The sequence below is a fragment of the Xenopus laevis genome, chromosome 7L (genome assembly GCF_017654675.1).
Source record: "Xenopus laevis strain J_2021 chromosome 7L, Xenopus_laevis_v10.1, whole genome shotgun sequence".
NCBI lineage: Eukaryota > Metazoa > Chordata > Amphibia > Anura > Pipidae > Xenopus > Xenopus laevis.
Window position 1 is genome coordinate 35,380,548 of NC_054383.1, and position 17,365 is coordinate 35,397,912.

Sequence of the window (17,365 nt, forward strand, 5' to 3'; positions counted from 1 at the left end):
AGCACACTGCAATTTGTGTAAAATTCATAAGTGTACTTTATTGGCTCAAATATGAGCAGACTCAGAAGTGTACTTTATTGGCTCAAATATGAGCAGACATGTCTGCTCATATTTGAGCCAATAAAGTACACTTCTGAATTTTACACAAATTGCAGTGTGCTGCAGTATATTGGATTTCTACATTAAAGGAGAATTCAACCCGTAATAAAAAAAACCCTCTCCCCTACCCTGGGTAGACCCCCCTCCCTCCTCCCCCCCCCCTCAACCTACCTGCCCTAATTTTTTACTCACCCCTCCATGAAGATTCTGGCCTCTGAGTTCATGGCAGCCATCTTCTTTCTTCAGTCTTTTTCGGCGCATGCGCAGTTGGAGTAAATTTCCGGTCCCGAACCACTGCACATGCGCTGAAAATCATGAAAATTACAGAAAATTCAGAAATCTGCATTTTCGGTAATTTCCGTGACTTTCGGTGCATGCGCAAAATTGAACATTTTCTGTAATGCGACAAGAGTCAGGAAAATTACAGAAAATTCGGATTTCACGCATGCGCATGCACCAAAGGACAGGAAAATTATAGGAAATTCAGATTTTGTAATTTTCGGGAATTTTCATGACTTTTAGTGCATGCGCAGTTGTTCGGGACTGGAAACTTACTCCAACTGTGCATGTGCCGAAAATGCAGTCAATACACGAAGATTACCGGAGAAGAAGAAGATGGCTGCCGTGAACTCCAAGGCCAGAATCTGCATGGAGGGGTGAGTAAAAAATTTGGGGCATTTGCCCGGGGGGAAGGAAGGCTGGGGGGAGGGGGGTCTACCCAGGGTAAGGGGGAGGGGTTTTTTTTATTACAGGTTAAATTCTCCTTTAAATGCATTGTTTTATGTTCTCTGAACTGGCCTTTGTGGGTCACTGGTTTATAAATCATACAGGGGTTAACTGGTTCCTGTACAGCAATGCAGTTGACTTATGAACTGTAAAACATCAGTGTTGCATTTTTTTAAACATGCCAAATAGTATGTAACACGGTTGAAAAATATTAACTATACAAACCTTAATAGATCCCTGCGCATAATTAGGCAACGCAGATAATCTGCCATTTTTTTCTGCATCATTGCTAATCTCAACCAAGCTCGGGCGCGGCCAAGTGGAGTTCTACAAAGAAATGGTGAAACAAGCTCATAATATTGCTGATGTTGGAAGGATCCAGAATAGTAATTGATGTAGTTGCACTATATTATTAACATGGGATTACAATGAGCGCACCTGAGTCCAGGTAAATCTCTAACACTTGCTGCTATTTCTTCTGCTTCAGGACACAATTTCTCCACAATCTCTAAAGGACCCCATATTGTTTTGTTAAAGCTCAGGAAAGATTTTCTTACTGCAAAAACAACAATGCAGGTTACGATAGTGATGTGATGCTGGAAAACAATTAAAGGACAAGGAAAATGAATTCATTAGGGGGTGCTAACAACTAATGAATTCAATGGTTTACTAATCTATTAAAACATGCACCAGCCCATGATACTTTGCCTCCAAGCTCTGCACCGCCTTCTTGACTGCTTTTCCCAGAAATCCCTTGCGCATTAAAGTCCAGACATTTTACCATACTGTAAATATTTTGGTTAATACATGGGGACACACAGCAGTGTACATGCACTCTCTCACATGTGGTTGTTCTCAATCTAAACTCTTATAGATCACCATATCAGTGAGGGTCACATTTAGCCATAACTTTACAATCTATTGCTTTCTATACTGTATATTTTACTGCTAATAAACTTGATAATAAATGGGCTATATAATTTCTTGGAATACATATAAACTTTCTTTAAATGAATTCCCTTTCCAGCCGCCTGGAATCAGGCCGAATCCTGAACGGAATCCTGGATTCAGTGCATCCCTACTTATTAGTAGAAAAGCAGTCTTAGGGTAATGACAAATTGGAAAATACTCATTCCTGTGTTACTTGCACGCTGCATCCAGTTCCCCCCATTCTGGATTATCTGCTTCTGGATACAATGATTGGCCTGTTAGATCAGGCTCAGCATTACAGAATGATGTTTGTGATGCTGGATACAAACCTGATTTTTTTTGTCAGTAAAAATAAATTCTATTCTTGGGAAGTTTGTGGCTGCCAGGGTTAGTGACCCCATTCTGAATGCTGGCAGTAGAGAAAGGCAAAATGATTCAAAAACTATTTGAAAAAAAATGGAAATGAAAGCTGCTAAGACTAGGACCTTCTATGATAACAACACATACTAAAAGTTACTTTAAAGGCAAATTGCCCCTTCAATAATCATTTGTAAGTAATGATTTTGGTCCAACTACTAATGGTGTTTTGTGTTTGTGGAAATAAAAAAAAACCAATATGCATACGTTTCTCTCCAGAAACGGGATGATATTATAACCAGCAGGTGGAAATGCCAAAATATGCAGTTGGTACAGACTGCAAGGCCATTTTTAACCCATTAAATTCATGTTGATACCATCTTTACCAGTAAGTACAAAAGCAAAATAGCTACAGGTACTACTAAAAATGGTCTGTACATGGTTAACAACAGATAGATGAATAATACAGAAGTTTCTATTAAATGAAATGCTGAAGATAACAACTCTAGAAATGTGAAAGTGCATTGCAAATAACAGATTTGGAGCACCCAGCATTGCTGATGTGTTAATGTGGCTAACATACAAATGTTTACTGATAAACAAATTTCCCAATCTATTTATTTCATGAACTGAAATTGGTCATTCATTTTCAAGTTCTTTATACTTGCAGAAAAGACACTGCAGTAATCATTTATTGCTACTAGTGATACAGTACCATCTTGTGTTTACCTTTAAGACCGTGCCTGAGACAATGCTCCATAACGACAAAGAACTGTTGAAGAGGAGGGTAATCTGTATCCAGGGTGCGACCGAAGCTGAGAGCCGATTCAATGAGACTTTTTATGCTAAGCTTTGCCATGTTTAGCAGATTTGTTCGCTCAACAACAGCTGGGTCCCTTAACACTAGGAAGCAAAGCATTTGAAAAAAATACATTTAAAACATAATTATTCTAGGCAGACTAATGTGCACAGCTGTGCAAACTGAAATCAGAATAAAATATGGCTTATTAAATATTATGGGACTACTTTATTTTTCCTTGTGTTCTTGAAAGCAATCATTCTGAGTTGTTCTTGAATAAAATGGCCACGACTCGCCCTTCTAATCATCTTAAGCCTCACCCTTCTAATCATCCCAAGGCTCAACCTCCTAATCATCCCACGGCTCACCCCCCTAAGTATCCCAAGACTCACCCTCCTAATCATCACAAGGCTCATCCCCTAATCATCACAAGGCTCACCCCCCTAAGTATCCCAAGGCTTACCCTCCCAATCATCCCAAGGCTCAACCTACTAGTCATCCCAAGGCTTACCCTGCTAATCATCCTAAGGTTCACCCTCCTAATCATCCCAAGGCTCACCCTTCTGATCACCCCAAGGCTAACCCTCCTAATCATCCCAAGGCTCAAATTACTAATAATCCCAAGGCTCACCCTCCTAATCATCCCAAGGCTCGCCCTCCTAATCATCCCAAGGCTCGCCCTCCTAATCATCCCAAGGCTAACCCTCCTAATCATCCCAAGGCTCAAATTACTAATCATCCCAAGGCTCACCCTCCTAATCATCCCAAGGCTCACCCTCCTAATCATCCCAAGGCTCGCCCTCCTAATCATCCCACGGCTCCACATCCTAATCATCACAAGGCTTACCCTCCTAATCATCCCAAGGCTCATCCTCCTAAGTATCCCAAGGCTCAACCTCCTTATAATCCCAAGGCTCCCCCCCTAAGTATCCCAATGCTTACCCTTCTAAGCATGCAAAAGCTCACCCTCCTAAGTATACCAAGGCTTACCCTACTAAGCATGCCATGGCTGACCCTCCTAAGTATCCCAAGGCTTAACCTCGTAATCATCACAAGGTTCACCATCCTAATCATCTCAAGGCTCATCCTCCTAATCATTCCAAGGCTCACCCCCTAAGTATCCCAAGGCTTATCCTACTAAGTATCCCAAGGCTTACCCTACTAAGCATGCCAAGGCTCACCCTCCTAATCATCCCAAGGCTCACCCTCCTAACCATCCCAATGTTTAACCCCCTAAGTATCACAAGGCTTATCCTACTAAGCATGCCAAGGCTCACCCTCCTAATCATCCCAAGGCTCATCCCCCTAAGTATCCAAGGCTCTCCCCCCCCAAGTATCCCAATGCTTACCCTTCTAAGCATGCAAAGGCTCACCCTCCTAATCATCCCAAGGCTCACCCTCCTAACCATCCCAAGGTTCATCCCCTTTAGTTTCCCAAGGCTCACCCTCCCAATCTTGCCAAGGCTCACCCCTAAGTATCCCAAGGCTTACCCTACTAAGCATGCCAAGACTCCTTATCATCCCAAGGTTGCATTTGATGTACTCAAACCTGCATCTTAAAGTTAAAAAAACACCCATGTGTATGAGCCCTTAAAGATGGATGATGATTTGAAATTGAGATTATATAAAACTAGTTTTATTGTTTTAACCATGATAATATGCAAAACTGTATTAATTGTAGTAAAACAGAAAATTAGCCAAATTGAGGTTCTAACCCAACAGTAACCAAAACCTTTTGTGTTTATTCCCTCAAACACTGCACATACATACTCTGCAGAAAAGTACCCCAGGCTGGTAGCTCTTTTGATAAAGGAATAATAAAGGAATAAGTAAGCAATTACAGCTACTGGGGGGTGCCTAACATATTGCCCCCCACCCCCGTGATTTGAAGTTTCAAATTAACCCCATTATCTTGCTGCTGATAAATCTACAATTATAGCATTATACCTGGCTGAGACACCACTGCTGCTGTAATTTGGGATACCCAATTAGGTGCATTCCTTTGTACTCCAAACTGGGCCATAGTGACACTGCTTTAACGAAAATCTGTATAAAGAAAAAGAAGAGATTTACATTAAAAATAACAATATTTGACAATTAATTTACAAATCGCTAGACATTGTACTAGGTGGTAACATCAGCACATAATTGCAGCCACTAAAATGGCCAACATAAAACAATTGTGCCTAATTGTGGTCAGCTATCAGTGTGTGTGCCCAGATACGTGTCCAAAGGGGAGGGGGCAATACCCTGGTTTTATCTCCGCCCAAACAGGGCAAAAGCCAGTGCCCCTGATATTAATAATGGTTCCTGTTGGGTTGGAACCTCAAATTGACTAATTTTCTGTTTTCCTACAATTAATACAGTATTGCATATTATTATAGTTAAAACAATCATACATAATAAACTAAAAAACTTAAGTAACAATCTGCATAACCAAATAGAAAGTAGAAGCCCCCAAAGTAAAGGAAAATGAGAATGAAATGCGTATCACTGTACTAGTAACATTCATTTGGACAATGTATCAGTTCATAGGTGAAACCGCAACATCGTTCCTATATATACCTGTACATATTGGTAACTGTTTTAAAATATATAAGTTGATAGAAGTAGCCAATCCCATTAAGCGCTGTTTTGTTATTACAGAGAAAAAGGAAACATGTTTTAAAACTTTAAAAAATGTATTAAAATGGAGTCTATGAACATTGGGTGGCACAACGCTGGACAAGTCCCTAATGCTGGGAGTAGCTGAACCCATGTGCCTAGTTGCCAACATTTAAATCTGAACACCAGGATACTGTGTCCATGTCGGATTCATCAAATCCGTGTCAATATATACCTCAAACCCAACTCATTTAGTCAAAAAGGCCAACTTTAAAGCCTTACTGGAGTCCCTCTTATAAGGCTATAGAACTATGCTCTCCTCTAGTTGTTGCCGTATCTGCAGTGAGAGGCAGCTATATTTTGCCATGGAGAGGTTCCTAGAAGTATCAACCTTTTGATGCCTCTAATTCTCAAAAGTGTCTGATGAAAAAATGAATTGCAGTTATGAAAATAAAACCTAAATTAATGAGCAGCAAACTATTTTCTCCCTTCTGACTGAATGTAGTTAGTTACTGAGTTCAGCTGGGCAACGTAATATACTTACTGTATGTCTCCCTACATGAATAAAAGTGATTTGTAGTTCTGCAATAGCTAGGATGCTACAGGTTATAGAGCTCTGACTGAAACATGTGTTCCTCCTAATCTCTAATCACCAGGAGGATCATTTATTGAAGGCAAACAGCAGGTGAACCTTGGAATTTTATTCTAACCAACATATTGTTCCCCACAATCCTGTGTTTCTCAAAACAGGGTCGTGACATAGAAACATTTCAAATCAGAACTACAGTATACGGGCGTCCACTGAAACGTGCCTTGGGTGGATCAGGCTGAACATTGGTGTTATGTTTCATGCAGATGGAAGTGGCAATGCCCTAGTTCACCCTTTTTAAAAAGTATGTACAGGGTAGGGTGCAAAGTTAAGGGCACTTTTCGCCCTTCCTTGCATATAGAAAAACTGATGCTCCAAAAGGAGTTTGGCATTTTCTAGTGATGTAACAATGAGGGGCATGTGGAGAAGACACATGGAATACCTCAAAACAAACTGCCGCTTTCCTAGATCGCTGTTTAAATGTCCCATGTTGCCCGGCTTGTCCTCGGTTCTTCTCAGCTTTGTTTCTAGAGAAAGAAAATCCAAGATGGCCATACATTCCACTGTGGAACGCACAGCTAAATTGGATTCTCTACAGGTGCCAGACAGAGAGACACAAGCACTTTAGTGTTGGTAATCTGCCTGTGCAAGTGTAAATGAGGAAATGATTTCCACATTTATCTTACTGGGATTCCTGGAGTTAATGGAGTTCTCATTGGTAAGTTTTCAGTGATCTCACTGGCTTGTTTGGGGTTAAAGGAGTGCTTATTGGCTATATATATATATATATATATATATATATATTTTTTTTTTCCTTAGTGATTATACTGGCTCCTCTGAGTGTGAGTGTGTGTGAGAGAGAGAGAGGGAGTGTGTGTGTGTTAGAGAGAGGGAGTGTGTGTGTGTTAGAGAGAGGGAGTGTGTGTGTGAGAGTGTGTATGGAAATATTATGCAACAAACAATTTGTTTTTCTCTCAGTCCTCATTAAAGGAAAAACTGCATGCAAACACTGTCCTTGTGAGATTTAATTAGAAGGTGGATTCCTTCCTCAGCACCTGCTACAGTATTGTACATACAAAATATCTGTGGTTTCCTGAAACTGCTTCTGATGTATCAGCTCTGTTATCTCTTGGGCGCGTATTTATATTAAGGCACCCAAGGGCCTGTGTCTAAGGTGGCAGGTTTTGGGGGCGGCCCTCGGGTGCCTATAAATTTATTTTTTAAATTAAAAAAAAAAGATTCCCCAGCCTCTGCCATGTATTTACATTGGAAATGCAGTGATGGAGCTGGGGGGGAGGTGGTGAGGGGTTAGGTTGCACGGCATAGGGGGAATGTTTAGGCCCTTGTTGGGTCTGCTGCACCCTACTAAAGCATATTTGTTGGGTGCAGCTCTAGTCTCAGTCTCTATAGACAAGTGACAATAGGCTGTGGCAATAGGCTGCAAGCTTCAAATGATACTATGCCTTTCTATGTCTTTTTAAGCCTCTGCCTGGTTGCTAGGGAGGTAGAACATTTAAAACAAGAAAACTTTTCCAATTCAAACATAAAGAGCTGAAAAAGAATAAAGTGAAAAAACATATTCCCAACAGAATACTACTGTCTGCTTCAGTGATCCCATAACTGTATCTCTCTAGTTGAGTTGTAGCTGATGGGCTAAGAGAGGAGATCTCAGCAGGACCTTCATTCATTGGGCATGGGAGAGTCCAGTCAGGGACCAATGAGTTCTGATGGTGGCCCTGGTTCTATGACTGTTAATGTTTGATGTCTATTTGTTGTATTTTCATAAATGCACATGTCTGATGTGATTGGCTGCCAATTACTGGTATATCATGCCTTACTTGAGGATGACATCACTCCCAGCTCAGCACTGATTGGCTGAAAGCTGCCAGGGAAGGTGACTTAACGGCTCAGGCACAAGTGACCAGTATTTCATTTCTGGATTCAGAGGTAAGTGGAGCAGACTTTATGGGGGGGGGGCATAAAGTCAATGATACAAGGGGATAGTTTGGGCAGTCCATGATTCCATGATTTATAGTAGTTTGGGGACTAGAGGCAGGCCCTGACTGGCAATCTGTGGGTTCTGGCAAATGCCAAACGGGGTGCTGTAATAGACAGACACTATTTATTGGGCTGCTGGGGGGGCTGTGAGGGCCACTGTGTGTCTCAAATGCCAGGGCCATTTTTAAATCCCAGTCTGGACTTTAGTCTACAGCCAAAGCTCCCAAAATTGCCCCACCATTGCCTGCTATTGTAATTGTCTGGGAAGGTGCTTGTCATGAAATTGTCCATTGGAGAGATCAGTTTGTCTTTCCAGTTCCATCTTTTCTAATTTCATTGGAAATGGGGGGGGATCATTTTTGATGATAAGCCATCAGGGGTACAAAGGGGTACAACTACAAGGAAGGGGACAATCAATGATGGGGCCTTGAAAATGGTTTCTGGTGGCAGCCCTGCCCCTTCCCAAACTAAAACTTGTGGGTGCCAAAGTACTGAAAAATCTGCCTGTGTGCCATTGCTAAGGGGAGTGAGACTACATGAGAACTTGCTGTCCCACTGACTCTAAACCTGTGCTTATCTAGCTGTGCCTTAACTGCAATTCCCAGCACCCCCTGTGCCTGACTTGTAGTTATAGAATATAGAGTGTTTGGTATTTCTTGTTTACTTGTTACAGTTTTTGAAGTATTAAACCATTTACTCTGCTGCTCTTTAGCTGTTAATGTCAACTGCCATTTTCCAACTGCCATTGGCCAACTGTCCCACTCATCACTCATCCTAGTGGCCTCAGCATTAGAGTAGTGATGGGTATGATGGGTAAGGGAGGACCTGAGAATAAAGACAAGTAGCACAAACCAGAACAATAGTTACATGCCTAGAATTAGGGTGCCTTGTGTTATGGGTGCAGGGGCACTGATCAGAGCTTGACTGGTTATGAAAAGCCCCAGTGGGCCCATTACTCACCTGGGCCTCTAATGGGAACCAGTGTCTTCTGCCCCATAACACCCTGCCAGTAACATACAGCTTTACAGTAATGGCACAGAGGGGGATTTGGGATGTTTTGTCCCCATGTGATTTCCAGTTCAGTGTATGGCCAACCAAATGCTCACTCCAAAATGATCACTCCCATTCAATTGAGCCCTGGTGAAGCAATTGGCATAGAAATGAATGAGAGTGATTCCAAGTGTTCATTTAACTATTAGTTTGTGCATTGTGTCACCAGGACCCAACCTTGGTTAGCAGTGGTGTCTAGGGCCCTTGATTGCACCAATAAATTCTGTCTCACCCAATCAGCTCCTTCATTCTATAAAGGTTGCTGCTGATTGGTGTTACTGGTTATTTATGGCACAACCATATTCAGTAGCGCAGTATTGAGCTATTAAGGGAAATCCAGTATATACAGATATATATGGCAGAGAGGATTGAGTTCACAATCTCTTCTCTCTCTTTCTCTCCCCATAAAGTGAAATACGAGCGATTCCTAGTGATTCTCAGCAATTCCTAGTGATTTTCAGCGATTCTCAGCGATTCCCAGGAGCAGAAAAAGATAAAGAAGAAACACAAAAGTCTTTTTAAAGACTATCAACTTTCATCAGGAGCAGAAGAACAACTTGCCCAACCCATTGTGGGTTATTTGGAGGAAGGTAAGGGTCCTGCATTTTCCCATCCAGGGTCACCATTAGGGGGGACAAGCGGCGAAAAGACCCAAAGCTACGAAAATAGCCAAAGTCCCGAAGCGTCGAAAAGACCTGAAGTCACGAAAACAACTGTAATTGAACTCCAGAAGTAGTGAAAAGACCCAAAGTCACGAAAGGAGGCGAAGTTGAAGTCCTGAAGCCATGAGTTAAATTCTACTGAACACCAATTTGTGTTTTTTTTGTTGTTTTTTTAATCCCCTGGCCACCAATGTATTATTTTAATATTCTATAGGCCCCTACCACCAATGTTTTTTTAAAAATATTTTTTTTTGGGGCCCCAATTTTTTTTAACTTGTAAGGGGACCCCTGCCACCAATGTTTTGTTTTTTTTAAAAAAAAAATTTTACGCAGGGCCCTGGCACCAATGTTTTTTTTAAAAAAAAATATTCTTTGGGGCACCAATTTTTTTTTTTACTTGTAAGGGGGGCCCTGGCACCAATGCGTTTTAAAAAAACTTTTATGGGGGGCCCTGGCGCCAATGTTTTTTTTTTTCAACTTATAAGAGGGCCCTGACCATCAATAAGTTTTTATAACTTTTGTGTGGGGGGTTACTTTTTTAGCGCTGATGTCTGTGTGGTCTTTTAACTGTGATGTGGAGTGGGTGAGATCTGGGGTGGGGCTCGGGGGCAAGTGTGGGCGGGGCCCAGGGGCCCCAAAAATGGTGTTGTATGGGGCCCTGTGATTTCTAATGGCAGCCCTGTTCCCATCTGTAATACGTATTACACAGTAGATGAGGCTGAAAAAAGACACACGTCCATCAAGGTCTACCTTTTTGTGTAACTGCTGATCCAGAGGAAAGTAGGGCCCTGACAGAAATAATGGGCTGATTTGTGGACCAAATAAAATGGGATGGTATTGTCTTAAAATTGGGACATGGGGAGCTGGTGGGGAGGGGCATTCTATATACATAATTAAGCATTTGTTTCTAATTGGAACCATATTAAAACCGTAGTTTCTGAATGAAAAGGGTTCTTGTTAAATAAGGTGTAACTATGCTGCTGTTTTTACCTCTAACCTTCCCAAATCTCTATTTTATATTACAGGAACATCAAAGATGGGCATTAGTGCAAGTAGCAGGATTTACTACCAGTGGCGCTATGAAAAGGTAAAGGTGCTCACAGCTAATTTCCTTATTTTATTTTTTGACTGCCGAGAAAGGTCTCCAAGGGGTTAAAGAGGGGCTAACCCAATGCTAAACATGGCATATCTTCTGTGTAAATACAATGAAACAGAAATTTGACAGGGTTTAGCATAGTGTGTGCCCTGACCTCAATGTTTTCTTGCTTCTTACATTTTTCTAGCACTTGCGGGGGATCTGGTCTGATCTGGACATCTTTGAGATCAGGGATTTTGAGGATACACTCGCGGGCCCTTATCTCGAGTGCATCAGGGACAAGATCACCTATGACATCAGGACTGCACTCTACGATCTGTGGATGGCCAAGGACTGTGTAAAGATTACAAAATGGTGGAAATTACATCTTAAGAACGAGTTCTGGCAGGACTACAGATACATCAAGGCCCACCTGAAACACCTCTACAAAGACCTAGAGAAGATCAACAAGGCCATACTGATTAAGAACAATGAGAGATATTCAGGTATAGTATATAATCCATCCTTTTCTTTCCCGCACTTGGTCAATCATTTAATTTTGCTTAATCACCTGATTTGTATTTAATGTGCTCCTAAATATTACAGGTGTGGGATCCATAACCCAGAAACCCATTATCCAAGAAGTTCTGAATCTCCCATTGACTTCATTTTATTCAAATAATCCAATTTTTTAAAAATGATTTCATTTTTCCCTGTAATAATAAAACAGTTTTGTGTACTTGATTCAAACTGAGATATAGTTATTGGAAGCAAAACCATCCTATAGGGTTTATTTAATGTTTACATGATTTTCTAGTAGACTTGAGGTATGAAGATCCAAATTACAGAAAGATCCGTTATCCCAAAAACCCCAGGTCCCAAGCATTCTGGATAACAGGTCCCATACCCATATAAGGATTTTACAGGGATAAAAAAATACATAGTCTGAGTTATCTTGTTTGGTTTTACAGATGGTCCTCGGAACAACTCAAAAAAGGCAAATGATACCAGCACCACCAGCAGTTTCCTTGGTACCAAATACCGATGCACCTCAGTCTAGGCACCGCATCCTCAGGAAACAGCAGTAAGTATGGGGCATCTCAATTTCACCAGTGATGCCCCCCTTTCATCCACTGCACTTTCACCAGAGGTGCTTTCAGCCACTGTAGTTCCACCAGTGGTTCCTCCCCTTTATCCAAAATATGGTGTTATATACAGGAACTCCTTTAAGCCACTTGGTAGACCCTGCATTCTTTTTCATTCCATCCCTCAGACTGCCGGGGTCTGCTGGCTGCCCAGCGTCCAATGGAATGGAAAGGAATGCAGCATTCATTGTGTGGCTTAAATGTGCCCATGTTTATGCTGCCGTATTCCCTTCTCTTTCTCATCCTTTCACCGCAGTCACTTACCTTACCATATTCCCCCCCCACCCTCCGCTTCCCTTGATTCAATGTGGCGCATTGATCGTGGGAGCAAATCCGACCGCCTTCAAGGGGTCAGGAAGGAATTTTTCCCTCTAGTGAAGAAAATTGCTTTTCAGAGGTTTTTTGCCTTCCTTGCGATCAAAAAGCGCAGTTTATATAATTATTAATAAAGCTGTGGATTACACAGATTAACCACAAAGTCATTGTGTGTATCTTTATTGTGGGTATTGGGCTAGGGATTTGGCAGGGATAACATATAGAGGGGGAGGGATAGAAGTTGGAATAAGGCTCTTATAGAGCAGGAAATGGTCGCATTGGTTATGTTTCTCCTTGGTTCCTAACAATGAAACTGAAACAACATATAAGTGCTGTGTCAGTCCTACTATCCTCCATAGGACTTATAGAAACCTATGTAATACTGAGAGCCAATAAACATCCTTCCAAAATCTCACCCTAACTGGCCTTTGGACAACTCTTCCCTTTGGGCCTTTGGAAAAGGGCCAGCCCCACAGTTTAGAAGGGCCCTGATGGTCTGTGTTGGTTTAAGGAAGCCATGTAAAACCAGTTACATGCAGATCTGCAACCAAATTCTGTTTTATAATCATCATCTCATGCTCTTTTTGACCTTAGTTGTCTAAAATTCCCTGGAATTAGGAAGGAATCTACTAATTTAGCCTCTTCAGTAGATGATAACAAAGGCAAGTTATACTGGGCTGCAGCTGGATTAGGTGGGATATTTATATAGACTTGACACTGCCCAGCCTTTATCACACCCATTTATTAGTGTAAGAAGGTATAATCTTTAGAGGTTTTATGAAACAGATGTTGAGAATCAGGCTCCTGGAATGAACACAGGGTTGAACATAGCTAGCTGTACTGTATGGAGGAAGGTTATACAAGCTAAAAGTGCATTATACAATTCCTTCTGTAAAAAGCTGATAAAGCAACAGGGTAATACTGAGACTGTGGGGGGTTAAATGACAGTAAGACCAGCAGTTTAGACATACAGTATGAATGATGAGGGTATTATAGATAAAGGGAACTCTCAGGCAATTGGTTGGCGGAAGTGATGTCATGCGCACAGTGTAGGGGGCATGTTTAGGTCAGGTACCTAGGGTGGCATGGAACTTAAATACAGACCTAGGAGGGAAACAAATTATCTGAAATTAAATGTTAGTACCTTAAAATATTCAATATCATGAAATCTTTACGAGTAGTAAAAGAAACCAACAGCACTCCTTGTGGTATTTATTTCAGAACATGGAATAGTACATTAGCTCTGATCTCTGTTTGCAAGTGATATCTGTTGTTAATGTGACTACACTTTCAAACAAGTTAAGCCTATTGTGTGTATGATAATAAAAATGTTTTCACCAGGTGTAATTACCTAGAGTCAGTGTTGACTGGCCCACTGGGAAACAAGGATAACTCCCGGTGGGCCCAGGTGTCAGTGGGCCCTCATGCTGCTAAACATTTGGCCTATTTCATGGTCATTCTTTATTTCTATGAGAACAAAAAGACTAAATAGATGGAATAATAGATGATAGTATTATATTATGTAAAGAAAAGAGACTAGGAGAATAGCGGTTGAGCGAGGAGAGGAAGAATAATAGTACTGAGGGTGGGCCCCTGGTCTAAGGCTTTAGGGTGGGCACCTGGTGTCCCAGTCTGACACTAATGATTGTGTGGCGGGGTAAGTGCCTTCTCCCTCAGGGTCCCAGGCTGTGCCATTACAGATGCACATGGGCAAGATAGGCATGAAGTACAAGTCCAGGGGGGCCTGTGCCTCCCCTTGCCCCTATATGTGGATGCCCATGAGCTGTGGGCTCCTTGAACAAGATGCCCCTACAGATTGAGTCCACAGTAATGAAATGATCACATATAAACAGTCAGCGATGGGCAAGGGTTGAATGATCCAGTGAGTCAGGGCAAGGCACAGATACTGGCCAATCATATGCAAATGAAAAAACATGTGACCATTACTGTGCATCATTTAACTACTCAAAATAAGAATTGTGCCAGGAGATCTGCATGATCAATTCTGACAGGGATGTTGCTAGAGAAGGAGGGGGCTGACAAAGCTGTGGTGGTGGGGGCCCTGCTTGGGAGAATGACAGAAATAAAGGATGTCTAACGTGTAAACTTATAATAGACTACAACTCCCACCAGTCTTTGCTGCTGCTGGTATGTGATGCTGGCATTTGCAGTTCATCAACACTGAGGAGACAGAAGCCTGGAGATCCCTGATGTTTATCGACTGAAACACCTTCCAATTGTTATACTGTATAATAAGGGAGCCCCTGGGACAAATGCATTATTTGCCCTGCCCTAGAGTGAGCCCTGATTATGGAATTACACACCTTTTAAAGGAAAATATTGTATCATCCTCATCTCCCATCTTTCCTGTCAATGCATAGTGCCCCAGGAAAAAAAAATGGTTTAAAAGAATTTTACCTCTTACAAATGTAATGACATCAGAGCTGCAGTGACATGTCCTCTGCTCGGTGTCTGGGCTGGGATGAAGGCTGAGGTATCTTTTCATTCTCCTACAGGAAGTGGTCATAACTGTGAGTGACAGTCAGAACTCTGCAGTAGCAACCCAAGTCCCGCCCCTTGTCTCTAAGCTCCCAGTCCTGCTGAGCTCTGTCAGATTGTGCTCATTGTACTTATGATGGTTAGTCAGCTGCACCTTTCACTATAACATAGCCTCATTAATAAATAATCATCTACTGGATCCTAGAACTAATTTCCAGCTCTATTATTTGCAAATCTTCTACTGCAGATGACACAGTACTGTGTATATGTGCTATGGGACATCTAAAGGACCCCACACACAAAAAATTTTGCACGCATTCTTGCACACGTTGCATGCAAAATTTGCAATCCCCACCACACTGGCCCCCTTTCTAGAAGAAGCAGACCCCGAGCAACATTTAGATGTAAAAAGCAACACACACATCAAAAATTTACCTGGGTGGTGCCAAATAAGGGTTGTGATTGGCTATTGGTAGCCCCTTTGTGGACTGGCAGCTTACAGGTGGGTCTATTGGGTAGTACACATGGTTTTTATGCAACCAAAACTTGCCTCCAAGCCTTGAATTCAAAAATAAGCTCCTGCCTTGAGGCCACTGGGAGCAACATCCAAGGGATAAGGGAGCAACATGCTGCTCATGAGCTACTGGTTAGGGATCACTGCACTATAGGTACACCCAGGGGCATTTATGCCACGAGGCAAGGTGAGACCCAAATTACAAATAAAATGCTCTTGGTAACTTTAAGAACCACATTTCTTGCGATATAAAGGTAAGTGAAGGGGGGCATCATTGTAAAAATGACTCAGGCTGTTTTGGGGTTAGTTACCACTGTGCATGCACCATTAAAGGACAAGTAAAGCTGAAGTCACTGCTAATTTGGAGCATGTGCTGTCCTGAACTTTTCCAAAGATCTAGGGAACGGAGCATGCATCAAACCTGACTTGGTGCATGCAGCAGGATTCGTGGGAAGATGGGGACACACCACACTTAGGAAAATTACCCTGGACTGGTAAACGATTTAAAGAAGTTTTTCCTTACATTGCCCTTTAAAGCAGTAGCTTTAATAGTATGATGTGGCCCTCCTGCTGTCAGATAGACACACCTTAAAGGAAAACTATACCCCCAAAATGAATACTTAAGCAACAGATAGTTTATATCAAATTGAATGACATATTAAAGAATCTTACCAAACTGGAATATATATTTACATAAATATTGCCCTTTTACATCTCTTGCCTTGAACCACCATTTCGTGACTCTATCTGTGCTGCCTCAGAGATCACCTGACCAGAAATACTACAACACTAACTATTTATGATTATCCAATGGCACATACTACTAAAAAAGTATATTATTATGATAATGGTTCATTAACATGAAGCAGGGTTTTACACATGAGCTGTTTTACTCAGTATCTTTTAACAGAGACCTACATTGTTTGGGGGGTATAGTTTTCCTTTAAGGTGTCCATACAGGTAATTAAAAAAGCTACCTGTTTGCTCCTTCAGGACCGAGTTGCCAGCCTATTGTCCATTGTATGGGGCCCTCTGACAGGCCTGCCCCACCAATATCTGGCCAAAGATGCGCCTGACGCGCGTTTCGCTTGTCAAACTGCAAGCTTTGTCAAAGGCTTGCAGTTTGACAAGCGAAACGCGCATCAGGCGCATCTTATTTTGAAAACTGTTAGGCAGGGACGATTACTAGCTGGGACTGGCGGTTCTGTGGAAGGGAGGAAGGGTGGAAGGGTTGGAGAGGGGCACTTCAGCTCGCCGTTATCCACTTAAAAGGCACTCTGTTGATCGGCTACTCGCGTCCTAACCGTGGACTTATCTCAAAGGAAGGGTGGTGTGGGAGGGAACGAGGTGTGCTCTCAATATCGGAAGGTTGCTTCCACCTCCAATTGCTTTGCTACCTCTTCTCTGATACGAGGGGCGAGGTGCAAGTACCCTCGCAGTTGACACGGGGCCTCTCAGGTGGATGTTGCCATTCACGGCATTTGAGTTTACAGAGTACATATTGAGCTTGATCTTTGTGTGCCTACATAACTCCAAACGCCATCCATCCCTTACACGCATAGAGGCACGCCAGCACGGCAGCAGTTGGGATTGATGGTGGGCAACAGTCGCTACTGTAGCATAAACCCACATCATAATCTCGATCTTATATGTCGTACATTAGCTGATGACCTTGTGTCTATACAGCTACCCTACCTAACCTTGCTTTTAATTTATTATTATTATTTTTTCTCGTGTTAATTTGGATGATTTAATAAAAGTTAAGTTTTACTTCATATAGTTGGGATCTCGGACAAAATAATGGGATGGTGCAATGACATGGGACACACTTTTCCTTCTCCTGCTTCAATTATGTAGATGATATAGCTTTGATTTGCAATTTCTTGTCCTTTCAATATACGAACAGGTTGTTTTCCACCTAATTAACAGGTTATTAGCCTCCTACCCACAGAACCCTATATAGGGACATATTGTTGTTTGTCACCTGAGCTGAAAGTTTAAAT

The 17,365-nt window shown here is 41.9% G+C and overlaps 1 protein-coding gene and 1 long non-coding RNA gene across 2 annotated transcripts in view; one reads left to right on the forward strand and one right to left on the reverse strand.

The window, feature by feature from the left end:
• Window positions 1–14,867, reverse strand: part of rufy2.L (RUN and FYVE domain containing 2 L homeolog) — a 35,376-nt gene extending 20,509 nt beyond the window's left edge. The window contains exons 1-5 of the mRNA XM_041568767.1: window positions 14,768–14,867; window positions 4,859–4,957; window positions 2,842–3,015; window positions 1,264–1,381; window positions 1,051–1,152 (exon numbers count right to left, since the gene is read on the reverse strand). Coding sequence (XP_041424701.1) covers window positions 1,051–1,152; window positions 1,264–1,381; window positions 2,842–3,015; window positions 4,859–4,934 — 470 coding nt within the window. The 5' untranslated portion in view covers window positions 4,935–4,957; window positions 14,768–14,867. The remainder of the gene's footprint in view (window positions 1–1,050; window positions 1,153–1,263; window positions 1,382–2,841; window positions 3,016–4,858; window positions 4,958–14,767) is intronic.
• Window positions 9,703–11,137, forward strand: LOC121395371. The gene is made up of 3 exons (XR_005962430.1): window positions 9,703–9,742; window positions 10,840–10,901; window positions 11,098–11,137. It is a non-coding gene; the product is annotated as an uncharacterized LOC121395371 (long non-coding RNA).
• Window positions 14,868–17,365: the final 2,498 nt, after the last annotated feature.